The sequence below is a fragment of the Eptesicus fuscus genome, chromosome 12 (assembly GCF_027574615.1).
Source record: "Eptesicus fuscus isolate TK198812 chromosome 12, DD_ASM_mEF_20220401, whole genome shotgun sequence".
Classification (NCBI taxonomy): Eukaryota; Metazoa; Chordata; class Mammalia; order Chiroptera; family Vespertilionidae; genus Eptesicus; species Eptesicus fuscus.
In genome coordinates, this window is record NC_072484.1 from 85,908,150 (window position 1) to 85,933,261 (window position 25,112).

The 25,112-nt window shown below is 37.7% G+C and overlaps 1 protein-coding gene across 1 annotated transcript in view; it reads left to right on the top strand.

The window, feature by feature from the left end:
• Window positions 1–25,112, top strand: part of DCC (DCC netrin 1 receptor) — a 566,817-nt gene that overhangs the window by 478,372 nt on the left and 63,333 nt on the right. The window contains exons 20-21 of the mRNA XM_054723604.1: window positions 7,925–8,119; window positions 14,262–14,294. Of these exons, the coding sequence (XP_054579579.1) occupies window positions 7,925–8,119; window positions 14,262–14,294 (228 nt within the window). The remainder of the gene's footprint in view (window positions 1–7,924; window positions 8,120–14,261; window positions 14,295–25,112) is intronic.

Below are 25,112 nucleotides of genomic sequence, written 5' to 3' on the forward strand. Positions count from 1 at the left end.
TTTTAGCTTCTTGCTTAAATCCTAAGGTTCAGAAAACACTTAATGTTGACTGACAGAAATTGTACTTAATGAATATTTCACAGTGACAGATTTTATTTTACCAAATATTGCTGATAACATCAATGCCTAATTAAAGCACCCATTAGAAGCCTGTAATGTTAATTTAGTATGAAAAATATAATGGAGTTCTATCAGGGGTTTTGCATTTAAATGATCACTCTAGTCTTTTAATAGATGTCTCCATAGCATATAATTATTATGAAAAAAATATTGTATAACTAAAAATGGGCACATTATAGTCTAATTAACTTGAACCATTGGGATGGGCACATGTAAGAGTCACTCCTTTTTTCTTTGCATACGAGAAGTGGATAGCACTCTTATAAATTAGCAAAGTAATTCAGACATTCTGTGATGCAGAAGATAAGCATGGGGATTATAGTTCAGACGACATGTACTTTAAGTAAGTTACCTTCTGAAATTTACAAAATGCAAAGGTAATATGTGAAAATTCCATACGCGATGCAAATATAAGTTGAAGACTTGTTTTCTCTAGGAAATTGCTCTTAGTGTAATAGCTAATAGAATTTTCATTTGAGCCGACAAATATGGAAAAAGAAGAGGAACATAACATCTTCCCTAAATCTTATATGCTCAGTTGTCACTCTGCCAGGTTTTTTAAAATGAAAGTTGGCTCATTCTAATTTCTTCTTATTTTCCCCTCAATTTTATGATCTGTTTTCATTGGTTCCATTTCAGTACTTTTGTAGATTTTGATTGGTTTACATGATGACTATTTCATTATGTGACAAACTGATTTATAAGCATATGGTAAATCAACAGATAATAAGTTTAAGAAAAAAACAAAATAGAACTTTTCCAAATTAAAACAAATTCTGGTGGAAAGAATTTTTTTTCTTAAAGGATAAAGTAAGTCATATACTACCCAATTCTCCAATCTTATTTAAGTAAATCTCATCAAATTGTTGATGTAAACAATAGAATGTGTTTTCAACTTTGAAAGGCAGCTTTATTTTGCCTCTCAAGATTAAAAAATGAGGGGAAATGCAATTAATCTAAGCAAATAATTTAGTGTGCCAAAATCACAGTGTCTGTGTAAGAGACCTTGTCCACATATTTTATGTAGAGTTGTATAATAGTTTCCACAACTAAGACATCATTCTCTAATAATGGTATGCATTTATGAAGGCCTAGTTGTGATTTTTAGCTTGAGATATTTTGACTCAATTCAACAGAGAGCAAACACACAGAGCCCGTAAGACAACTTCTATTCTATACATATTTTGATTCTTTCAACCAAATTCATTTTAGAAAATAGGATGATAAAATATTCAGAATAGAAGACCATTAGGCAGAAGGCCCAGGTTTGCGCTTTGTTTCCATGAAATTGCAAGGGAAAATGTGAGCTCTTTCCCAGTGTGCCAGGCACCTGTGAGCCTCCCTGGAAGAGTGTGCTCCCTTCTTACATTTCTATTTCCTTGTTTTCCTAAGTTCTTGCATCTGCACAGCAGTAAGACAGGGTGGTTAAGAATTGAAAACCTGAGCTGCTGAGAGAGATGCCCAGGCAAGTTATTTAACCTCCCAGAGTCTCACTTTCTCATCTATAAATTAAGGGGAGAGATAGAACCTCTTTTGTAGAATCATTATATTAAAGTGCCTAGATAAGTCCCTGATGCCCAGTACATACTGAAACAAATGAGCTATTATTATTCCAACTTGAAATCCACTCTAGGAAGAGGCTTTACTAATGGGCTTTGCATGGAACCCAGTTCATCAATTTGTAAATATGTAAACTTCAAAAAAGATTAAACAAAGGAAAAAGGATGAGGGAGAAGACCTAGATAATTTCGGTGCTTAAATTCCTTGATCATCAACTGGCAGCTTAAGGATCTGAACTGACATTTTCAGAAGAAAGTGGTTCAAATTGAATTAAGCATTTGTTACATGCTTGGCATTCTGTTAAGCACTTTGCTATTATAAGTGTTCATATATTCCAATTATTCTACTTTGAAATGAAGAGACGAGGGACTTCTCTGGGGTAACTGACTTTCCTAAAGTCAAATAACCACAAAGTAGCAGAGCTAGCCAGTATACAGTGAAAAGGCCGTGTTTACAAAGCCGCCCCCAAATACCAAAGGAACAAGAGGCAAAAGAATGAGTCAGACAAGTCTAGCTTGTTGGTTAATGAGTTGAATAGGAAATTTACTTACTTACATACAGAAACCCAGGTCCTGGCTGCAGGATGGTCAGATTTCCACATCTTTCACCCACTAGACCAACCTCTTTTTAGAGATGGAACTATGTGCTAGGCAAGGAATGTGTGTGGAGGTGGGGGGCAAGGAGGGGAAGATCAAGAGGCCTGATAGCAGGAGTCCCTGGCACCCGGGTGAGCCAAGAGATAGATCAAATCAAGGGTGCCTTGCCCCAGAGGAAGGATTAATGAAAGTTTCATGATTGGACAGCTGTCTCTGTACACATTCCAGAGTCCACTAAAGGGAATAGGTAGGGGGTGGGGGATGTCAAAAATCTGGCCGGGTTCATTCATTCAGAAGTTAAGCTGGTTATTATTAGCAAGATAGAATCAAGCTAGGATTTAAAACTCAGGTTCCTACTCTTAATTATTATACTATACTGTACTTCAACTTCTTAGTATTCAACCGGTCCAAATCAGTGATTTTCAATTGATTTATGATTTAATTTTTCTGAAGAAGGATTGGGCATGGTATTTTCCAAGTGATTTTAATACAGCTAGTTGTGAAACATTGATCTAAATACATGCAGCATCCAACATTATTTTAAGATCAGAGATCAAGGTAGATATCGGGAAGAGTTAGGTCTTCAGAGATTGTTTTCTTATTATTGCTAGCTAATGGTGAAAGTTGTACTTGCTTTTTCTGTGTCTCCAATTCCTGTTGCTTCAAATTCTCTTCTTTACTTTTGTAAAATTCACCTAACCATTTTTCTTCTCACTTCTAGGCTATAGCTTAGTCTTGCTAGCAGATATTTCTTCCATCTGTTCCTTAAGTGTTGCTTCCAGAATTCAGATCTTTTTATTCTCTTTGTTACTTTCTCTGCAAAAGTGTCTTATGATACCCAGGGCTTCAGTGAACACAAATGTCTCTTAAATTTCATATTAAAACCTCATATTTTATATTTCCATTTGCCTGTCTTATTGTATTCTATTCCCCAACCCCTTTTTCTCCCCTTCTTTCTTTCTCTCTCTCTCTCTGTTTTCGTCTCTCAACCACCATAACCAGCTAAATAATGCACTGTTATATTCAGTAACAGGTTTTAAGACCATCCAGGAATGTGGACCCAGCTGGGCACTCTCACTGAAATCATAATTTTCTGCATTCTTTATTACGATCATTTCCAAAGCCTCCACAGTTCACCTGGTTGCATAAGTTGGAAATTTAGTAATATTGACTCCTTCTTTTTCATCTCCTCAACATGTAATCATGAAGTAAAATCAAATGCTTATAGTACACAGCTGGAATTTTTATAAGAACAGGTTTCAGATTTTGTCCAATGCCTTCTCCCTAGTAACAATATTCTTAACACATAGTAGGTAATGAATAAATATTTATTGGATAGAATAATCATTGAATTGTTATTAAATATATTGATTTACTTGAAACCAACAGTTCAGCTCTTCCAAATATGACACCTTCCTTAAGATGTATTAATATTAAGAAAGAGATAGAGAGAAAAGAAGGAAGGAAGAATAGCTGGAGCATTTACTAAGTAGTTAGTATGTAGAAGGTAATTTAATAGAAATACCCCCACATATTAGGTTCTTAAAATACATTATCTCATAGCAACTTTTTCTCAGATGATAAAATTGAGACATACTTAGATTAAGCAAGTTGTTCAAGGTTACAAAGCTAGTCAGTGTTAGAGCTGTGACTTGAGGTCAGGTATCCCTGAATCCATTGCCTGTTGTTTTCGACTAAAAAGGAGGAAGAAATGGGTCCTTCCTTCCTTATGTATCTATTTAAATACAAGATTAGCAGAATCATTTTTTTAAGCAGAAAAGCTCGGACTGGGTTGATTTTCTTGTTGGTAGGGGTCATCTTATTCTTCCTTGTGATTCACAGTCTACCTGAGTCTTGGAGGGAAATCAGTAATGAGTGACAAGAAGTATGGAAGAGGACAGAAGGGAGGAGAGAGGTGGCATTGAACACTTCTACCCTTTGCTTCTGAAATTACAACTACCTATTTGTATAAATAGGGTCAAAATGACAGATATATGATGTTAAATTTTATATGTATCTAGACAAATGTTATTCCAATGTGGGAGTGCTCAGATGGGTTAGAAATCCCAGCTCTTAAACCCATGACTGGATATGAAACTTCATTATATAGCCAGTGTGGTGGGTAAGAGACAAAAATGAAGTAGAAAAAAGTAAGAGAAAACAATGAAGAAAAACAGATACTTGGACACAGAGAAATGAATATAGATATACAGAAAGGTATTGAGAAACCAATGAATTTGTTCCAACTTATGTGGTTATATGGAAATCTATAAGGTAAGACTTTCAATACTGGATTTAATATCCTCTGATCATACCAAACTCACGTATTTAAATGAAATTATTTGCTTTCTCTACAGCCAATTTTTACTTTTGAGTAAAGTAATGTGTTTCTATTCCCCATCTCAGTTCTCAAATTTACAAAAATAAAATTAAAAAATAGGGCTGCCCACCAGTATCAGGAAATTGCTCAAATACAGTATGAAATGATCAAAACCTGACCATTTCATACTGTATTTGAAACCTTATTTGATTCTAGAATTGTCATTCTAAATGCTAACTTAAATACTTCTTACATTAAAAAAAAAAACATTGTGAAGGCATATATTTTAATCTCATTTGATAAATGAAGAAAATTCAGGAAAAGTGTAGCTGACTGAGATGGGAACACAATTCTTCAAACTTTCAGGTGTGTTGTGCATTTAAAACAGCCCATGAAAACTTTAACAATTTTATTAAATGTCATGAGTGTAAAACTTATATGCTTTCTGACTAATGGATTTCATTCAATAAGTGAATTTCAACACCTAGTATGTAAAGATATTTTATTAGTTTTTTTAAATAATAAAATGTAATATAAGATATGGCTCCTGAACTAAAGAAATGTTTTTATTCTCTTGAAGATATGACATGCACATAATAAAAACTAAAAAATACTATTACAAATATCAAGGTCTTATATTCAATACTAGTAGATATAATTCTTTGGGGACAAGAATGGAAGATTTTCTCGCTCAAAGAATATCAGATTTTATTGATGTTGTTATGGGAGCTGAGTTATAAATGAATGGATGCCCATGAGTCAGAAACAACTGTTTTATCCAATGATACTTCATCATCCCTTTTGAATTATAATCTTCCAATTTTAATATTAACCAGAGAGAGGAGCCACACAACCTTTATAAGTTTTGCAGAATTCTTAACCTTGGTCCTTTACCTTCCCCTGAACTCTCTGCATCTTCAGACATTCATATCTGCAGTGTCAACATCTCAACAAATGCCATACATATACTGATATACAGATCCCACATATCAACAAAAGAAGTGATTCCTCACCTTGCTTAAACACAGAGATCATCTGGGGTGCTGATTACTGGGGTTACATTTAACCTATTGTATTATCGATTACAATATCACCCCAAACTTAGCACCTTAAAGCAACACACATTCATCATCTCATATTTTTTGGTGGTCAGGAATCCAAGCACAGCTTAGCCGTGTACTCTGCTTCAGGGGCTCTCACAAGGCAGAAATCAAGGTTTTAGACTAGACAGATGTCTTATCTGAGGCTTGACTTGGGAAAGATTTGCTTCTAATTCATGTGGTTGTTGGCAGGATTCAGTTTCTTATTGGCTCTTGATCAGAGCCAATCCTCAATTCCTTGCCATGTGGTCCTCTCCATCTGGCAGCTTGTTCCATCAACGCCAACATAGGAGAGAGTCGAGAGAGTTTGCTAGCAAGACGGAAGTTATAATCTCATGTAACATCATCATGGTATTGATAGTTCGTCATATTTACTGTGTTTTATTGGTTATGCTTAGACAGAGAGGCTTACATAAAAGTGTGACTACCCAGGAGACAGGAGTCTTTGGGGGAGCTAGGACTCTCTGCCACACCTATTACATCAAAATGCCCTTTCTTGGGACCTGTGTTTTGTAACTTGTACCCAGTCACCAGGTAATTCTTATAATTAGGCAGATTTGGGAAACAATAAACTTGGTGAAAAATGAAAGCTAAAGCAAAAGAAATGTAGGTTTTTATCACTGATCTGAACTGAAGAGAAATGGACTTCTGGATCTTGGAATTTGCAGCAATTCTTAATCCTGCAGAATCACAAAGAAAAAAAGATCCAGTTCATTGTCTAGAATGCATCCTCCAAACCCAAGCATAATTGAGGTTAAATATGGCATTAAGTGACAAATGATTAAAAATTATATAAATGTTCTTTTACTTTACTGAAGTATATTGCAAAGTCTACAAAAGAAATTCTCACTATAGAGGAAGGTTTTATATGTTAGATGTAGCTTGAACTGGACGGTGGTGGATGGGTAGAATTTGGATGGAAAGAGAGAAGAATAAGTGGTAGGTGGGAACAAACAGAGTAGGGAGACCTCGTTGCAGTCCACCTGGAGTAAATGTGTGTGTTTTCATGTAGGTAGTGCGCATGGTTATTGGGGAAGGAAAGTGAACCTGAATGGAAGAACCTTGTGACATAACCACAAATGATTTATGTGTGAGGGTCCCCAATCCAAACAAGATAAGCAGGGCTCAAAAGGAAGGAACAGGTCAATCAAAGACTGCTGTTTTCAAAAATATGCTTTATAAAGAATATACTCAGTGTATAAGAATAGAACAAGGGACATTTGTGGCCTAGCTGATGTAGCCATCTGTGCAGAATTTTAACAGAAATGGAGGCTGGCACTATATCCATAGACCAAAGACACCTATGATGAGCTATTTTACAGTTTCATCTGATAGTCTAGTACAAAATTATGAATTAATGTGTTTAAATAAAATCTAATTTACATATTGGCTAAATACAATGTTAGAATATTAATATGTTACAGGGTTTACTTGGGTGCGTGTTAGACTATCACCACTGAGTACCCTACTAGTATTCAAGTAACATCCCCTAACACAGAGGGCAAATGATACTATCCAATGATATATTATTAACATTTGAGATAGTAACTAAATAACCTACAATTATCCAGAAATACATTGTCTTTTTTTTTTCCTAGGTGGGAATGGACTAGGGGAAGTAGTGTTGGATTTTCAGCATAACAGTAGAGGATATTATCGTAGCTTTTTTACCCCTAGCTTGGGTCATCTTCAGCTTTATCATCTGCGAAAGCAGGCAACATTGCTTCAGCCAGCCTCACGGAGTTATTACAATACACATATCTGATCATTTCTTTTATAACACTTTAAACAAGCACGGCATTTTATACTTTTCAGTGTATTTTTATTATTTAAGCATAAGCCAAAATAAATGCTCCTTGTTTTCATTATTGAAATATGGCAAAAATTATACAGAGCTGTTATCTGTGTTTTACATTTTTGTCATGCTTATATATTAGAATAAACCAATAATTAGAGTTTATAGGCATCAGAATCCTCACACTTTTAAATGACAAGTATTTTTTTTTTATTTCTATCATGCCATTTTCAGGTTCTGCACACTGAAGCAATTATTTATTTAATCCTTGCAATATGAAAAAGAAATTATTATTACTTGCCAAACCCAAAACTGTAGTTTATAGATTGTGGATATATAGTAATCATTGCAAATTACACTTGGGAAGCGTGGATGTTTGGAAGCAGTCGTAGAGCAGGCTACTAACAAAGTTTGCATTCATCTACTTATGCAGCTTACATCTTGTTTTATACCTTGGACAAGAACATACCAATTGATGACTGGGTTATGGAAACCATCAGTGGTGACCGTCTTACTCACCAGATCATGGACCTCAACCTTGACACTATGTATTACTTTCGAATTCAAGCACGAAATGTGAAAGGAGTGGGGCCCCTCTCTGATCCCATCCTCTTCAGGACTCTGAAAGGTTTGAATCATTTTTTGCCACTGCCTCTCTTTTCCTGTGGGATTGTCATGAATTCCCTTCTGCCATCTCTGTTGGCAGCATGACTACATGGGCATTCAAAGTAAACTAAAATGCAAATTAAAACTACAGTGAGTTATTACCTCGCGCCTATTATCCTAATGGCCATCATCAAAAACACAAGAGATAACAAATGCTGGCCATGATTTGAAGAGAAAGGGAATCCTGTACATTGTTGGTGGGATTGTAAATTGGTGCAGCCACTAGGGAAAGCAGTATGGAGGTTTCTCAGAAAATGGAAAATAAAACCATTATGTGATCCATCCAGTAGTTCCACTTCTGGGAATATATTCAAAGGAAATGAAAACACTATCTGGATATGCTATCTACACCCCCATGTTCGTAAGAGCATTATTTAAAATAGCCAAGACATGGAAACAAACTAAATGTCCATCAGTGGTTGAATGGATTAAGGAATTGTGGTATACAGACACAATGGAATATTATTCAGCCATAAAAAATGGGAATTCCTACAACTTGTGACAAAATGGATAGATCTCAGAGACGTCATGCTAAGTGAAATAAGTCAGACAGGTAAAAACAGACACTTTATCATTTCACTTCCATGTGGAATCTAAAAACAGACAAGCAAACAAACAAACACACATCCAACTCATAGGAAAGAGATCAAATGTTTTTGTTCTGAGAGTCAAGGGATAAGGAGAGAATGAATGAGAGGAAGGCAGTCAAAAGGTGCAAACTTCCAGTTATAATATAAATAAGTGCTAAGGATGTAATGTACAACATAAGGGCTACAGTTAATGTTGCTGTATAATATATAGGAATTTTGTTGAGAGTCGATCCTAAGAGTTCGCATCACAAGAATTTTTTTTCATTTTTTATTTTATGTATATGAAATGATTTATGTTAACTAAACCTTTTTTAACATTTTTATTGTTGACACTATTGCCTCCCCTTTGCTTACCTCCACCCAGTCCCTACTCACCCCCATAGCCTTCACCACACTGTTGTCTGTGTCCATGGGCTATGCATATAGGTTCACTAAACCTCTTATGGTAATTATTTTACCATATATGTAGATAAGACCCTCATGCCACACACCTTACACTTATACAGTGTTAAATGTCAATTATTTCTCAATATAACTAGAAAACAATACGAAAAATAAATAAATAATTGAAGTGTATCTTTTGCTTCTTAAGCCAGCATGGCTTAGGAGGATCTATTGTATTTGCTGCGTTTTCTGCCTTCCGCAGAAGGCAGGCATTTCAACTTGACTTTTTTCACTGATAATCCTTGGAATTTTGTATTGATTTCATGTATGTTGGTTCCATTCGAAATACAATGAAACACTTTAGCCATTTTATGTGAGGGAACAGAAACTAAAAAGTATTGAATTATGTGAATGGCATACTCTTGCCAAATTTAAATACCTTCTTTCAGGACCTACTTTCAGGATATACATTAAAGGATATTTTGATTTGGCAAGGTAGAAAACCTCAAACAAAATGAATGTGCTTATTTTAAGGAGAGAGGTCAGCAACAACAACAATTTGCAGAATGATTGGAAGAAAATGAGCATGCTTGAAAGAATAAAAATGAGCACTCAATTTAAGGAGAGTTATATGTTCAGCACTCGGTTTAAGGATAGAAAAATACTCAGGCCCAGGAATAGTAATTACATCAAAATAATCTTCATACACATATTTTTTTAAAGCAGAGTATTGTTTTTCTGGAGGACAGATGATTTCAAGGGCCTCTATCATTCATTAATTGAAAATAATTTCAGTGTTGTATAGCTGATATTTAAAGATCGATATTTAAGGAGTGATGTGTCTTGTTCCAAGGAAGGATTCTTGGCTCTTGGATCTGACCACATTATGCCTCTACATCTGGCTGAAAACTTGATATTACATGATGGCAAACAACTGAAAAATTAGAAACACGTGTCTCACATTTTCACTCAGTCGTTTGACATACTAAAGAAGACTTTTAGAAAAATTGTATAGTCTATTTCTCAATTCTCCTAGGGACGGTAGCCTAATAAACAGTGGCCTTTTGAATTCTGTGAGTGAGCTATTCAAAAGCTGGATTTGGTAATAGCACATCTGAAAGTTTGCCAGGAACACACAAGCAAGCATTCAGCCTGAGCCTGTGACAGTTCTTAACGACAGAGTAGAAGTTGGGAGGGAGACAGGAGGAAATGAGCTAATCTTTGTCTATCCAGGTTTTTAGGACTTCATGTCTAAATCAGGTTTCATTCCAAATGAGCAATTGACAGGAAACTGGTTATTCATTTTGTGGGAGCATGAAATGTAACTCGATAATGTTTCACAAACGCTTCATCTTTATCTACAGACAAGTGCCAAATTAATTTCATGCTCACAACGTGTGCCAACTGGAGATCTCAGAGAGGGTTTAAAAACGACTTAAGGCATCCAAATGTGTTAAGCAGCAGAATGATGAGTTATCACAGGATTTACAGGCCCACATGGATAATCATCCTGTGGATTGTGTAATGAACTCCCTGTCTCATTTGGTACTGTTTACCCTCAGTGTCCTACACTCATCTATTAAATGATCTTCAGCATTAAGAAGGAATTCAGGAATTTGCTCTAAGTCATAGTAGTCCATAAGAATCATTTCTAATATCCCAATTGGAATATTTAATATTGTCTACCCTAGGTATGTCATGCTCCATTAAATAACCAACTAAAAGTTTTTTAAACAGATCCTGCTCATATGTAGTATACTGAGTTTTAGATGTCTTGAGTGCACTTGAAATTATATAGAAACCAGAGGCCCGGTGCATGAAATTCGTGCACAGGGGGGGTGTCCCTCAGCCCAGCCTGCACCCTCTCCAATCTGGGACCTACCTGGATTGGGCCTAAACAGGCAGTCAGACATCCCTCTCACAATCCAGGACTGCTGGCTCCCAACTGCTCACCTGCCTGCCTTCCTGATTGCCCCTAACTGCTTCTGCCTGCCAGCCTGATCACCCCCTAACCACTCCCATGCCAGCCTGATTGATGCCTATCTGCTCCCCTACCAGCCTGATTGCCCCTAACTGCCTTTCCCTACAGGCCTGGTCACCCCTAACTGCCCTCCCCTGCAGGCTTGATCGCCCCCAACTGCCCTCCCTTGCAAGCCTAGTCCCTCCCAACTGCCCTCTCCTGCTGGCCTGATCGCCCCCAACTGCCCTACCTTGCAGACCTGGTGCCTCCCAACTGCCCTCCCCTGCTGGCCATCTTGTGGTGGCCATCTTGTGTCCACATGAGGGTAGTCATCTTTGACCACATGGGGGCAGCCATCTTGTGTGTTGGAGTGATATTCAATTTGCATATTATTCTTTTATTAGATAGGATATTTATATCTCCCATCTTTTAAAATAATCACCCCCTAACCACTCCCCTGCCAGCCTGATTGATGCCTAACTGCAGTTAGGGGTGACCAGGCCTGCAGGGGAAGGCAGTTAGGGCCAATCAGGCTGGCAGGGGAGCAGTTAGGCATCAATCAGGCTGGCAGGGGAGTGGTTTGGGGATGATTATTTTAAAAGATGGGAGATATAAAATATAAAAATGGATTAAGTTATTATACCCTTTATGTACATGGAACATGCATGCATCTTATGTGTCACTTAGGACAGTGGTCAGCAAACTGCGACTCGCGAGCCACATGCAGCTCGCGAGCCGCCATTTGCCGCTCTGTTGACTAATGAGTTTGCAGACCACTGACTTAGGAGACAAATGTTCTAAGGTTAATAAATTACTCATCGTAAGAGATTTGAAGCCACAATGAACCAAATTTACACTAAAGACATAAAATCACACTATTGCTCTCTGATTTAAGATTTTCATTCTCCAAAGCTGCTTCAAAACATAAGGCCACTGTTCATCAGAGTGTAACTGACAAATAGAAAGGTTTGCCTATTCTGAAGCTGAGGAAGCTCAAGGTAGTCTACAGGGTAGCAGGCAAGTGCATTGTTGTAATCATGCCCCAAAGGCAGGAGCCCTCAGGCTTATATTCAGTCTTTGTAAGATAGACACATTTTCTACTTGAGACTAGAGTTTTATCCCTTTTTGGTTTTAGGCACCAGCCAGAGAGGTACAGGAAACTCAATCAGTAATCACTGGTTAATTAAAGAGACATTTATAATTAAAAATGGATTAAGTTATTATACCCTTTATGTACATGGTATAGGTGATGTATCTGACTCTTTCTTTGAAATGTTAATTAAAAGACTCTGAAACTTGATTCTTGACCCCACAGGATTCTGCAAATAGCCACCTCCCTTCCCCAGACCCTCCCCATTACAATACCTATACACTGTTGAACCCTTGGAAGATGAATAAGAGTCATGTTTATCTCTACCTATCACATGGTTGTTTCTCCCAGTAAAGTAAACTTCTTCCTGTTGGCCTGTCAAGTAATAAGGAGGATGGATGGAGTAGACCAGTGGTCGGCAAACTCATTAGTCAACAGAGCCAAATATCAACAGTACAACGATTGAAATTTCTTTGGAGAGCCAAATTTTTAAAACTTAAACTTCTTCTAATGCCACTTCTTCAAAATAGACTCGCCCAGGCCGTGGTATTTTGTGGAAGAGCCACACTCAAGGGGCCAAAGAGCCGCATGTGGTTCGCGAGCCATAGTTTGCCGACCACGGGAGTAGACCAATGAGGATTTCTGTGGAGGGACAGAGTCATCTCAGCAGTAGAATATGGTGTATTCTCGGGGGATCCTTAATCATCATTCTGAAATGTGCACTTCTTCCATCCAAAATATAGAACTGAAAGCTCTGTATCAGAATACAAAAAAAGCTTTAGTCTTCAAAGAATTTTGTGACAAAATCCATTATTTTCTTGACAAATGACAGAAGCCATTAAAAAGTCAAGGTACAAATTACAATATTTTTAAGCCATTATTTGCCTTTAATAAAAAATATTAGAATATATTTGGTCATTGTTGGGAAATACTCTTGAGTAAATAACCTTCCTTGAGTCATTCAAAGTTTCCCAAGTAATATTCAGCCCAGATTTGCTAACCATAAAGCAAATCCAGAAGATAAGAATGGAGATCAGATTGTCCACAATAACATTTACTTGTCACTTGCTAAAAATTGCTTCAACTACAGACAATGCATGTATATAAGTAAAGACAAAGGGAGAGATAAGTAAAAACGAGATGAAATTTTTGTTTGTTTGTTTTATATCATTGCAAACAGTTCTCCCCTAAATATGCGATACTGTGTATGGTAGTTTCTCAAGCGTGTCTATTCTGGCTACCAGACATTTACCCTTCCTGGATTGTGTGGTCACATATATCATTCCCCATTCTTACTGGAAAACCAGCATGGCATTTCCTACAACATGATGTCAATCCTTCAAAGCTACAGTAGGGTTCTAGCCCTGTCTATAAAGTACAGTTAATTCAGTTGCCTATCAAAAGCACTTTTCATCAAAAACACCTTAATACTATAATAAAATGTATTTTGAGGTGCCTTTAGTCTTCAATAAGAAATGGGAGAGAAGGTCAAGACAAAAATTAAGTTGTAATGGTTTGATTAGCAATTATTAGATTAGATAGCCTGGTGAATTAAAGAATGTTAATCTTGAGAAGATACAAAGACATTTATCAAATTTATATAAAGTTTTTGCAATTTTACATTAATAAACACTTGTGTATAGTGTTTTTCAAAGACTCATTCAGAATTCAAAGTCTACTTTTTATTAAGATACCTTTCCTAGTTTACCCTTTTCATACGTCTACATATTAACATAAAAGAAAGGGACCTGGGGAGTATTATGCTTAGCAAAATCACATGCATTTTTATGGTTATTGTATTTTTAATTAGACCTGTATGATGATCATTCTGAGTTTATGGTTAGAGGAATGTGACAAATAACATATTTTTAAGAACACGTTTATACAACAAAAACATTTTCATTTTTCCTTCTAATTATTTAATAGAAATAATTACATTAACCTTGATTCCTTATTAATTTTATTTCCATAGGGCATTGGCCTTGATATAAGAACTTGCTAATAAAAACTGTCGACTTAAAATGTCAGCTTTCTTGCCGGGAACTGTCAAAATCTAATAATATTTCTTTTCCCCCCACAGTGGAACACCCTGACAAAATGGCCAACGACCAAGGTATGGTGTGGCGCAACCTGTCACGTTTTCCCTCCGTGAGTCAGTCCTGTCTGTTAGAGCTGTCAGTCACTATTTTGTATTCCCCTTTTCACCTGGGCCATACACCTGACGAAGCCCACTCTGGGGTGATAATTAATCTTGTTAATGAAGTTCTGCTTGGATGGGGCTGAGGCTCTGATAGGGAAGATGTAAATTTTCTTGAGAGGAAATTGTTTTGTCTCTATTCTGAAGGACCAATTAAAACGTCAAGCTTCTTTGTAGGAAATAAATTTTTAGTCTCTGTGTGCACTTCTGAATAATTCACATTAAGTATAATTAAGCTCAGCATAATTTCCAAGCTGCTCTCGCACCCTTTCCTGCGCTCCGGATTAAAGTTCTGCAGTTCCGCAGAGAAGCACCATAAATCATGTGTGCTTGTCCTCCGCCATGGGCTTCTTGCAATTAATAAAAACAAAGTGAGGGCAGCTCTTTTAGGGCATCACTGTTGTTCATTTCAAGCCAGAGAGCTTTCATTCCTTGAATCAGATGCTGGGTGGACTTGGAGTATTTTATCCTCTTCCCACTCTTTTGCTAACAGCTTGACTTATGTAGAGAAACAGGGATGGTTGTACACAAAGGAAAAATGGGGATAAATGAGAGTTATCCATCAACTCACAGGGAGATGTGAATTTGCTAATATCATGATTCATAGAGTGAAAAATTAAGATTCCATTATTTTTTCACTATGAGTGACTAGTGGGATGTTAGAGGAGAAAAAATAATATTTATGAGTTTTATTTTGGGGGGGGGTGTTACATTCTTTAAAGAAGGGAGAATTTGGAAATACCACTGGTTATATAGTCTGTGTTCGTTATTGGTTGGTTCAGAGCCTATAACGTGTCTTCTGCTTTGGATATCGACTGTCAGCACAACCTACTTGCATCAGGTCTCATAAAGTCCTGTCTTGTAGATTGGGGGAAACATCCTTTGCAACAAGAATATTTTTTAAATTTTAAGCATCTGTGGTTGGTAAGGCTCACTAACCACAGAAGGTTGCCTGCATGAGTGGTATTTTAGTTAATGATCCTATATTCAGGTTTAGCTCTGGTCCTTATGCCATGCCCCTGCTATGGGGACGTGGTGAGGGTCTCACACAGGGAGAAATAGCAGTGATGCCATGCACAGAAATGCCAACCCAGGGGAAGTTAGCATTCCCATTCATCACCTCGCTGCACCTGCTTGCTTCCACTTAAAATACTTTCCTAAGACTAATATCTACTAAATAGTAATTTTTATAAAACTACAAATGATGAGTAATTAGCAGTTAGCATATATTTGCTTAGGTAAAGTAAATATTAGTGCTGGCCAAATCCAATGCTGGAATAATTTATTAACAGAAGTGGGGATTTTTATTTGTGATAAAATAACTAAAACAACCTCTCATAGCTTTTTAAACTTAAATGAATTTGGAACTTCCACAGGCATATAGCTCCTAATTTTTGAAATTATATTTAGAGAAAGAGAAATGTTTAAAGTTACCGAACCAGATGAAATGCTACATTCATAGCTACTTGAGTGGAGTGCTCAAGCTTCTCCATAAATGGATTTCCAGTTGTCTCTCGGTTCCATTTCATTGTCTCTCAATTCCTTTCAATTGTTTTTGCTGTGTGGTGTGGTTGTTTTTTTTTCAATTAACTCTTTTTTAATATTATTTTAAGCTAACAAGACATATTTTGAAAGTGATTTTTTTTTTTTTGTAAAAGAAAGGAGAATAAATTATTTCCCACATGCCCTATGTATTTTACTCAGATTTTCAAATTGACAGTGAAATCGGGTCAATTATCAGGAACAAAGGAATTCCCCAGGATGGTTGCCAGTGACTGAGTCTGTTAATATAGCCCAGCAGTTGTTCTTTTTCTTCATCTAACATTACTTAGGAAGATTCTGTCACTTACCATATACTAGGTGGTACCTTATTCAATCAAAGCTGGTATACAGTTGGTCAAATTGATAGGGTCTAAATTTTAAGTCAAACTCAAACACTTGTAATTTGATGTTATTGGACTGATGTTATATAATTTAGTGGTGATAAGAAATATCTTTACATTCTTACGAAGAAGGCATATAAAACAGCATATAAAGAGCTATTTCTAAACAAAATTAGTAGTCTGGGTTGATGACCAAGTGCGTGAAAAATAGCCCAGAGTAAAGATCCCTCTAAGATTGAAGAAAACAGTAGGAAGGAAACTGGCTCAGCACCTGGCAAATCAGTCAATATGCTTTACTGTGCTCTCTGGTAGACCAATTTGCCACTTCCCACAGCCAAATGGTCCCATTTTGTGTTACATTTATGACAGGTGCTGAATTTCTGTGGAGAGAAAATTCCCTCTGAGAAAAAAATTTAGCCCTGGGTCAAAGTTAACTCAGTCAGGATGAACCCTAAATATACTTGATCTTATATGAGAAAAAAAATGAGAATTGTTTGAATGGTTTTAAAATAGTAGGCTCTTGTCACAGTAACTTTTTCTTGTATTCAAAAATCTGCCTGCAGAACATTACTGTGAAAAGGAAAAGTCAGTTATATTCTAATCATTTGTGGATTGGAGGGAGAGCGTTTCTTCTGAGTGATAGTAACAACAGTATTAAAATGATAGACTTCACATGGAACTCTTTTTCCCTTTCTGTAATTGTAAATTGGTGTTATCTAGCATTTATTTGCTAAACAAACCCTCTAATCTCAAGCTACTCTATATTTTCTCCTTTTTGTAGCCCTTATCTCTTTTTCCATGTCTTAATTATTTTTTTTCTGGTGTCTTCCAGGCATCTGTGGCCAAAGTAATTATGAGATTTGAGAGATTAAGCTTTTTAATTTTTCAGAGGGTCAGGTAGGGCAGGGAAATTGTATGACCTATGTGAAATAGAGGCAAAGGGTATAGAAATGTTCCACTTTAGGTTATTTTTTCCCATATTTTGGTAAAACCCCTGTCAATTTGTTTGGGTCTATATGTGCATATATAATATTAAAATGAACCCTTTTCAAGCTATTTTTATCACTCACTGTTCTAAGAGCATAACATCTATTGGCTCAAATCCTCATATTAATACTGTTAGATCCTATTCCTGCCTCCTCTCTGTTTCAGCAATGAAGAAGCTGAAACTCTGAGAGTTTAAGTGACTCACCTATAAACACACAGCTAACAGGCAGCGTGACCATGATTCACACTGGGACAATCATGTTCCAAAAACCCTGTTTTTAACCACCGAGTATACTCGTCACATATATGTTACATGTATACATGGACACACACATGCTTTTAACATATATCTGTAAAGTTTGGATATTTCCCCAATATTGGCCTTCCTTTTCCCAACTCTGTGAATCATCTCAAACAAAGCCAAAGAGCGTTCAATCTGGGTCAAAGCTGGCGTCACGTTGCTCGTGGGAAGTCTCAGCACTGAGTATATATGGTCCCGACAGGAAACCCAGGAACAGCTCTAATTCCACTGTCTCTTCAGCTTGAGAGGCCAATGCAAAATACCGAGCACTGGGTGGGTTAAACCACAGAAGTGGATTTTCTCCCAGGGCTGGAGGCAGGAAACCTTACATGAAGGTCTGGAGGGAGGCTCTCCTCCTGGATTGGAGACACCGCCCTCAACGTGTCCTCAAGTGGCAGACAGAGGACAAGCGCTCTCAAATCTTCCCCCTTTTTTTAAAAAAAAATCTTTATTGTTGAAAGTATTACATATTATGCCCCCCTTTCCCGTTGTCCTCATTGTCCTCTCCCATCCTGTCCCCGGCCCTCAGCCCTGGCCTTCACCACCCACCCCACCCCCATTGTCTGTGTCCATTGGTTATGCTTATATGCATACAAGTTCTTTGGTTGATCTCTTTCCCCCTCACCAAACCCCCCCCCCCCCCCCCCCCCCCGCAACCCACCCTCCTCAGATCTCCTCTTATAAGGACCCTGATCCTGTTGGATCAGAGCTCCATCCTTATGACCTCATTTAACCTTAATTATTTCCATAAAGGTCCATATCTCCAAACATGTGAATGTGGGGCTTTGGGGAGACCCAATTCAGTTCCTAGCAGCTACCTTCAAAAGGAAAGCTGATTGTCTTCGCAGACTTTCAGATGAGAAAGCAGGTTATGTTTCCCCCAAGTCACATGAATATACTGTGGACAGAGTTGGAACCCAAACATGTTTCTCTCTTACTCCCAGAGTTTATAGTCTTTCCATTGCAGACTTCTAAAAAATCTGGCTTTTTGTTTTTCTACAATTAGCTTGAGCCTTTTTAGAGCTTCTCACAAATGTTTTTTAAAAATCCTTTTGTTTGGAGGTTGCAGTGAAGATAGTCATAAAACTTAACAAATTCTCAAAAATGATTATTAGATCAAACTTTTAATCTTAAAAGAGTGTTTTTATGTCCTTATATTTTATTTACTCGCCAATATCGGACTCCTGTTTGAAGTGTGCATGAGTGAAAGTTGGTAATTCTTAGCATGAGCATAAACATTTATAAGTCATGTATGTTTCCATGCCTGCCATGACATGGTACCTTAAAGAGGCAGGAATTTTCATGACACGATCTGTAGCATTGCTGAGATGAATTAGGAAGAAAATGCTTGCTTCGAGCACTCTCAAGTTTCTTTAATTCTCCATAGCTTGAGTGGTTGATCTAAAACGCCAGGCCTGGAAAAGAGGCATAAGGTCCTAGACCAGTAGATCCAGAAGAAGGCGGCCTGCTGAGAACTGCCCTCCCACTGCGAAGAGAGAATTACTCTCCTATAGACCCATAATGCTCTGCTTTCCCATCAGCAATCTCGGTGTGTGGTCCAGGGCAGCTGGATGGGATCAGGAGGTTCCATCCTGCATTGGGACCTCCTGTGTGACTTTGGGCGCATACTGATCTTCTCTCAGCATCCTCACCTCTAAAATGATGACTTCAGCCCAAGTTACTTTTTGTTTCTTTCAGGATTTAAGATGATCAAGTTTTAGGATTAATATTAGAATTAAGGGGGAGAAAAGCATAGCATCTTTGCATAGTGTAGCACCTCGTGTTTTTACCATTCCTGCGATATGTCACTCTTCGGCGCACTGCACATGTTCTACCATATTTAATTCTCATAACATCCCTACAGACATAGAAAATGAAATGCAGGATAAAACTTGCCCAGACTCTCACCATATGTATAAGGTTAGACCGAGATGCATTCCCAGGCTAACTAACCTGAGAATTTCTTCTCTGAACCACTGTATAATTTCTGGAAATTCAGTGACTTCATTGGTTCCTACTTTGTTATCAAGAAGTGAAACCTAAATGGCCTCAAGTAAGCACATCGGTTTAAAGGCCTTGTCTTTCCTCAATAGGGTATTCAGGCAACTAAACACTACCCCTGCCATTTTACACCACCACCCCCCCCCATGGTTTTAATCTCATGAGTAAACAGAATGCTAATTGTTTCCAAGGCAGCCTAGTCAAGCTTGCAAGACACTGGGGGGTGAGGGCATGTATGGGAGTGGGGTGGGGTGGGGGGACAATGGGGAGATATGGACACATGTAATACCTTAATCAAAAAAAGAAAGCTTGCAATTTAGTGAATATAACCCAAACTTTGCAGGGTTTGGATCACAGCACCCAGGCTGCTGTTTGAAGAATTGAAACCTCTATCACCTTTTGGTGGGAGATGCTTAATTGAAAGTGAAAACCTCTTTTTGCCCTGTTATTGTGTGTTGTTTTGATTCACTTTATTATTCAAATGCTTGCTCCACCCCTTTTAAAAAGCTATTCTCACCTGTGCTTTCCTATGGTCGAAAATTTTGCAACTTTAGAAATTACAACTGGTGGAGAAGTAGGGGCAAAACAAATGAATAATGTGCTTTCAATAAAGCATTTGGGGTGCTTAACCGTGTTCCCAGCAAGCAGGCAAGTAGCTGCTTCAGTCAATGCTTCAGGGGCTTTTATGTTCTAATGGGTAACTTTGAAAGAAAACAACATACTCGGTACTCATAAGAACTGATACAATTCATGGTATAATTTTAACTTTCTAAGACTTGAAAGGTAGACATTTTTGTTAACAAATCCTCCAAAAGATTATTGAAATTAGTTCCTTTTGTAAGACTCATTGTGTTGCTGAATGCCCTTCTTTAGCTAAATACTGTGTTCCTAGCTTTATTCCCTGCCCACTTCTATCAGTCCTGGACTCTACCTCCTGAATTGTCATTCCAAAATGATGCTTCACTGTTGCTTACAGAATGGAGTCAGTTCTCTGACATCAAGACCCTGACTGTTTGACCCCAACTTCCCTCTTCTAGCCTCCTGACCAATATATCCATACACGGCAGTCTTTTATTCTTCTATATGCCCTTAACATCTGACTTATTCATTGCTATGTGGTCCTTTTCTTATGCTTTGCTATTTATATCCTCAAACCCTAGGCCAGGTTGTAAATTCCTTGATGGCAGATGACTGGTCTGATTCACATGGTCATTTCCTTCCTCCCTGAATGTCCAGATTCTAGATGGGAATGGATTCTATTTATTGGTGCCAGATAAGTGTTTTTATTGAATTATGATGACACACATCTTTTGGGAAACAATCGTGGAATAATCTAGAAAGATAGACTTTGTCATCTAATCAAAAGAATAGTTCAGAGGAGTAGTGCTCATGGCTGTGGGTACTGTACATGTTACTGATCTTGGCGGATATGAAAAAGATGGGAAAATATTTTTCCAGTAGTGAAGAAGTATCATATCTTCAATATTCATCTGTTAAATTAAAGTTCAACAGAAAAACAAGTTCTGTGTGATCCAGGCAATGGTAGATGATTCTGACCTCCTGTGCTCTTTTCTTGACCTCCACTACCCTTCCTGTCATTTCTTGTTAGCAGAAAATTACAGACTTGCATTTCACAGCTGCTTGTAATTCTGAGTACAGAAAGGAGAAAATCAAAGCCAGCGGGCGCTGATGAGTTTTTGAAATGTCAAATGTGCAGTATGAAAGGAATTGGACTCACTTTTGCCAACTTGCTGGTACCTCTGCCTAGCCCTGTGCTGCTTGTGAGGGAGCTTAAGAAAGGAGCAGAGTTCCACCGGGCCATTGGAAAGAAGCACGCAACATAGTTAGGAGGAATATACAAACACTCCAAGCGCAACATGCTAAGCCAGCGGGTACCATCAATAATGTGTAGTGTATTACAGGGTTTGAGATGGGCAATTACTGTGTGTAAGTAGTATAGAAGACTCTTAAAACCCACGGCTGGACTCTAAATATATGAGTAGAATTTGAATCCACACCAATGACCACAAAGGGAAAGATAACTGGAACCTTTACTTAGAGAAATCCCAAAATGGAGAAATCGAGAAGCCAAAAAGCTGCTCAGAGGAGGAGATCTGCAGGATGTGTTCAGTAGACAATGAGGGTCCCCCTGGGCACAGTAGGGCTCTGTGACGAGGACACATTGGTAATGGGCTTTGGCTGTTTTTCTCTGCTCCATCACAGTAGTTCTTTACCACTTTTTCAACACCTCAAGTACCCACTGTCTACACTGGCCACCGAAGACCAGCATGCTCGCCTGGAGCCAGAGTCCTGCAAAGCCCATTCCCTATTTACTGGTGATGGGAGAGGGTGGGCAGGGGCAGGGAAAGGAGGGTCTGGATAGGGCCTCAGTGTGTCATTTTCAGAGTTTTCCTCGCCTTATTAGTCTACTTCCCCTATGCCTTTTGTCAAGGGTCACCTTCACTTGTCCCAGTGCTCTCTATGGTTACAGACTGAACCGTTTCCATTCTCTTCCAAAGTCTGTTTTGCTCTTTGTGCCCTATTGAGAATAGACCTACCACCTCCAGTCACACCCATTCGCCTAAACCCTCACATTTACACGCCAGGATCAACTCTAAGTAGTGCTCTAATTTATGTCCAACACTCTTCCCATTCCTCCTCTTATTTATCAATTCGCCCAATAACGATAAGATAATCACAGAGTCAGGCAGCTTCAGCCACTTGATAAAATGAGTAAATTAGTGTTTCTGAACCGCAGTTTACTCATCTATATAATGGAGCTAATAATGTCTGCCTCATGGATTTGTAATTAATATTAGTCTCACCCTATTTATTATAACCGCCTCTTCTAATTAATTTGCTCTTCACAACTCAGCCAGAATAATCTTACTAACATACATATTTAATTGAGTCACTTTTCTGCTTAGTATACTTCGGTGAATCTCTGTCCCCTACAAGATAAATTCTCTTTGGTAGAGCATATAGGGAGTTTTCTTATTTCATCCTTGCCCGGCTTTCTAAGCTTACCCACCTTACTCTTCTTTTTTAATCAACAAACTTTCCTTCATGTTAACTTGAAAACAATGTGTTGAACCTTAGGAAAAGGTAGGAAGAGCTTATTAGTTATTTTTATTAATATATGTTTGAAATATCCTAGGTGTGGGTTGCGATTTTGCTGCCTGGTTTATAGACATCCTGCTGACTTGACTTTGTTCAAAGTCAGCAGTGTTACCAACTATATGATAAATTGATCTCTTAGATTTTCCTGCCTCTGAAAAACCATCTGCTTTAAATATATCTCGCTATGATCTGTGTATTGGACAGTGAAACTGTATTCAAGTGGCATTAATGGATTATCTTTATCCACTGGTGTACAAGATATTAAATCAATGCAGTTTCCTTCATTATCTCCCAAATTATTTTCCAAGAGTAATTCTAAGATCACGAAGCTCTCTCAGTACTCTGCATCCTTGAGGAGATGTATATTGATCATTTGTTAGGTGACAAATCTGTCCATTTCACTTAGATTATGGGTCATATGTTTTTCTCTTGGGATTGATTGTGTGGATGCCATTGTGGGGCACCGTCTGTTATCCCCATTCAGAAATATGTATTAAAGAATACATTAGAAATACCACATTCTCTTTTGCCAATGTCCTCCACATATTAATTTTCCATTTATTCCTCCCTGAACTTATAAACATCCACTCAGAAAAAAATAAGACTGTAGAAATGAAATCTCAGTGGAATTAATCTTCGGCAGGTAATAAAAAATTTTTGTCATGGGAAATATTCTCCATCTGCCCACGTGTGCTAGAAGTAGGGATTTAATGTAAACATTAATGTTTCATTTTACATGCACAGCACTCACCACAATAAAAATATAGTAATAAATGAATTAACTTATTCTTAAATCTTCAAAGTCAGAGTAAATGAAAAGCCTCTGCATTGAGCTAATATTAATCATGAGTAGGCCTGAATAGGACCGTGAGCCAGCTCTAACTGTCATGGCTGGATTCATACCCAATTGATCGTTGTATACTATCCCTTCCCTGAGGACCTAGGACTGTGCCTTGCATACAGTAGGCACTTAATAAATTTTGAATGGATTTTTATCAGTTCTATGCTCCATTAACAAAATTAAGACCTCTGGGATCTTTTATATATCTTTTCAGTAACTGATTTACCATGTACTAGAGTCTAATTAGCCCTCAGTTTGCCTAAATCAGTGCTTATGAAATTAACCACGTGAACTAAATGCATCCAATAGTCAATCCACAGCCAAAGCCCTTAACAATGCTTTGAACTGCCACGCAATAACAGCATCCTCTTTAGTCTCCAGTGTCTCCTCATTTACACTTTCTGATTCTTGCCTTAAAGGAGGAGGAGAATCACTTTTTAAAACTTTTCTTATCCATAAAGGATGCCTTCCTGGATTTAAAAGACATTTTAGAGAACAGAAACATCACACACAAAATTAATATTTGATTCTCACACCTTTAGACAAAGAGGATCTCAGACTCATCAGTATACAAGAGGCGAATTTTGTGTTTCCTTACCCAAATGGTGCAAGAACTCTAAATTACCATAAATCCAATCTAGCTAGTTGATGATATCAAGTTTCTTTAAAGCACTTTCTATTGGGCATGTTAAGAGTTACTTAATTTTCTTTCATGGTATTAATCTAGTTATAAAAAGTTCACCAATGTCAATACGCTAGATTTTGTGAGTAGAAAGTTCAAGTTTTAAGCTGCCTCCTCTTATTTAGGAAGCATTTCGAGAGTCCGTTTATCTTCCTCAAAGCTTGAACCACATGACATCTGATTTTCTTCTACATATTGAAATTCACAATGTAATTAATAGCCTCACTAAATCTAAGGGGTGCTCTACCCATAGAGCTTTCTGCCTAAGTAATATATGGATGTGCTTATGGGCTTGTTTTTGCATCTTCCCACAACCTAGCTGGGAGAATGAGAAACTTCATTAAAAAGACATTTGTGGGATGCTAGAGGGAAAGGAAAATCCTCCACAGGCTCTATACCCAATTTCCAGCCAATACAGGATTACTCCCCACAGGAATCATTTATTGCTTTACTGGCCTAAGTGATGGGGCTGTTAGCATCTCTTTTGCCTGACTGCTTTGCAATCTAGTTGCTTTCAGATATGAGAAAAGCCATCTTACTGTTTATACAGAACTTCTGTCTCACTTCATTTCTTCCAACATTGATCTTACAATGTCCAGTGGGCAAGGCTTATCCTCTGCTCATTGAAAACTGCAAATGTGTCTGAGTCACACGAGCAAGTGTTTGAGAAAAGGGTTAGACTTGTCCAAATTTTAGCCAACTCACCGAAATGTACATAATTGGTTCTTATTTCAGTTGCTTCTCTCACCACTCCCTAACCCCACCACCTCCTCACAAATAGGAGCCTTCATCTTAATTTCCACTTCTTTATAAACCCACAGTCATTGGCCAGCAGATTTTAAATGTACCAGGTTATGCTGAAAACAGAATATGAAGTGATTGCATTAATTTATGCATTGCTTGTTGGAAGCTTGCCATC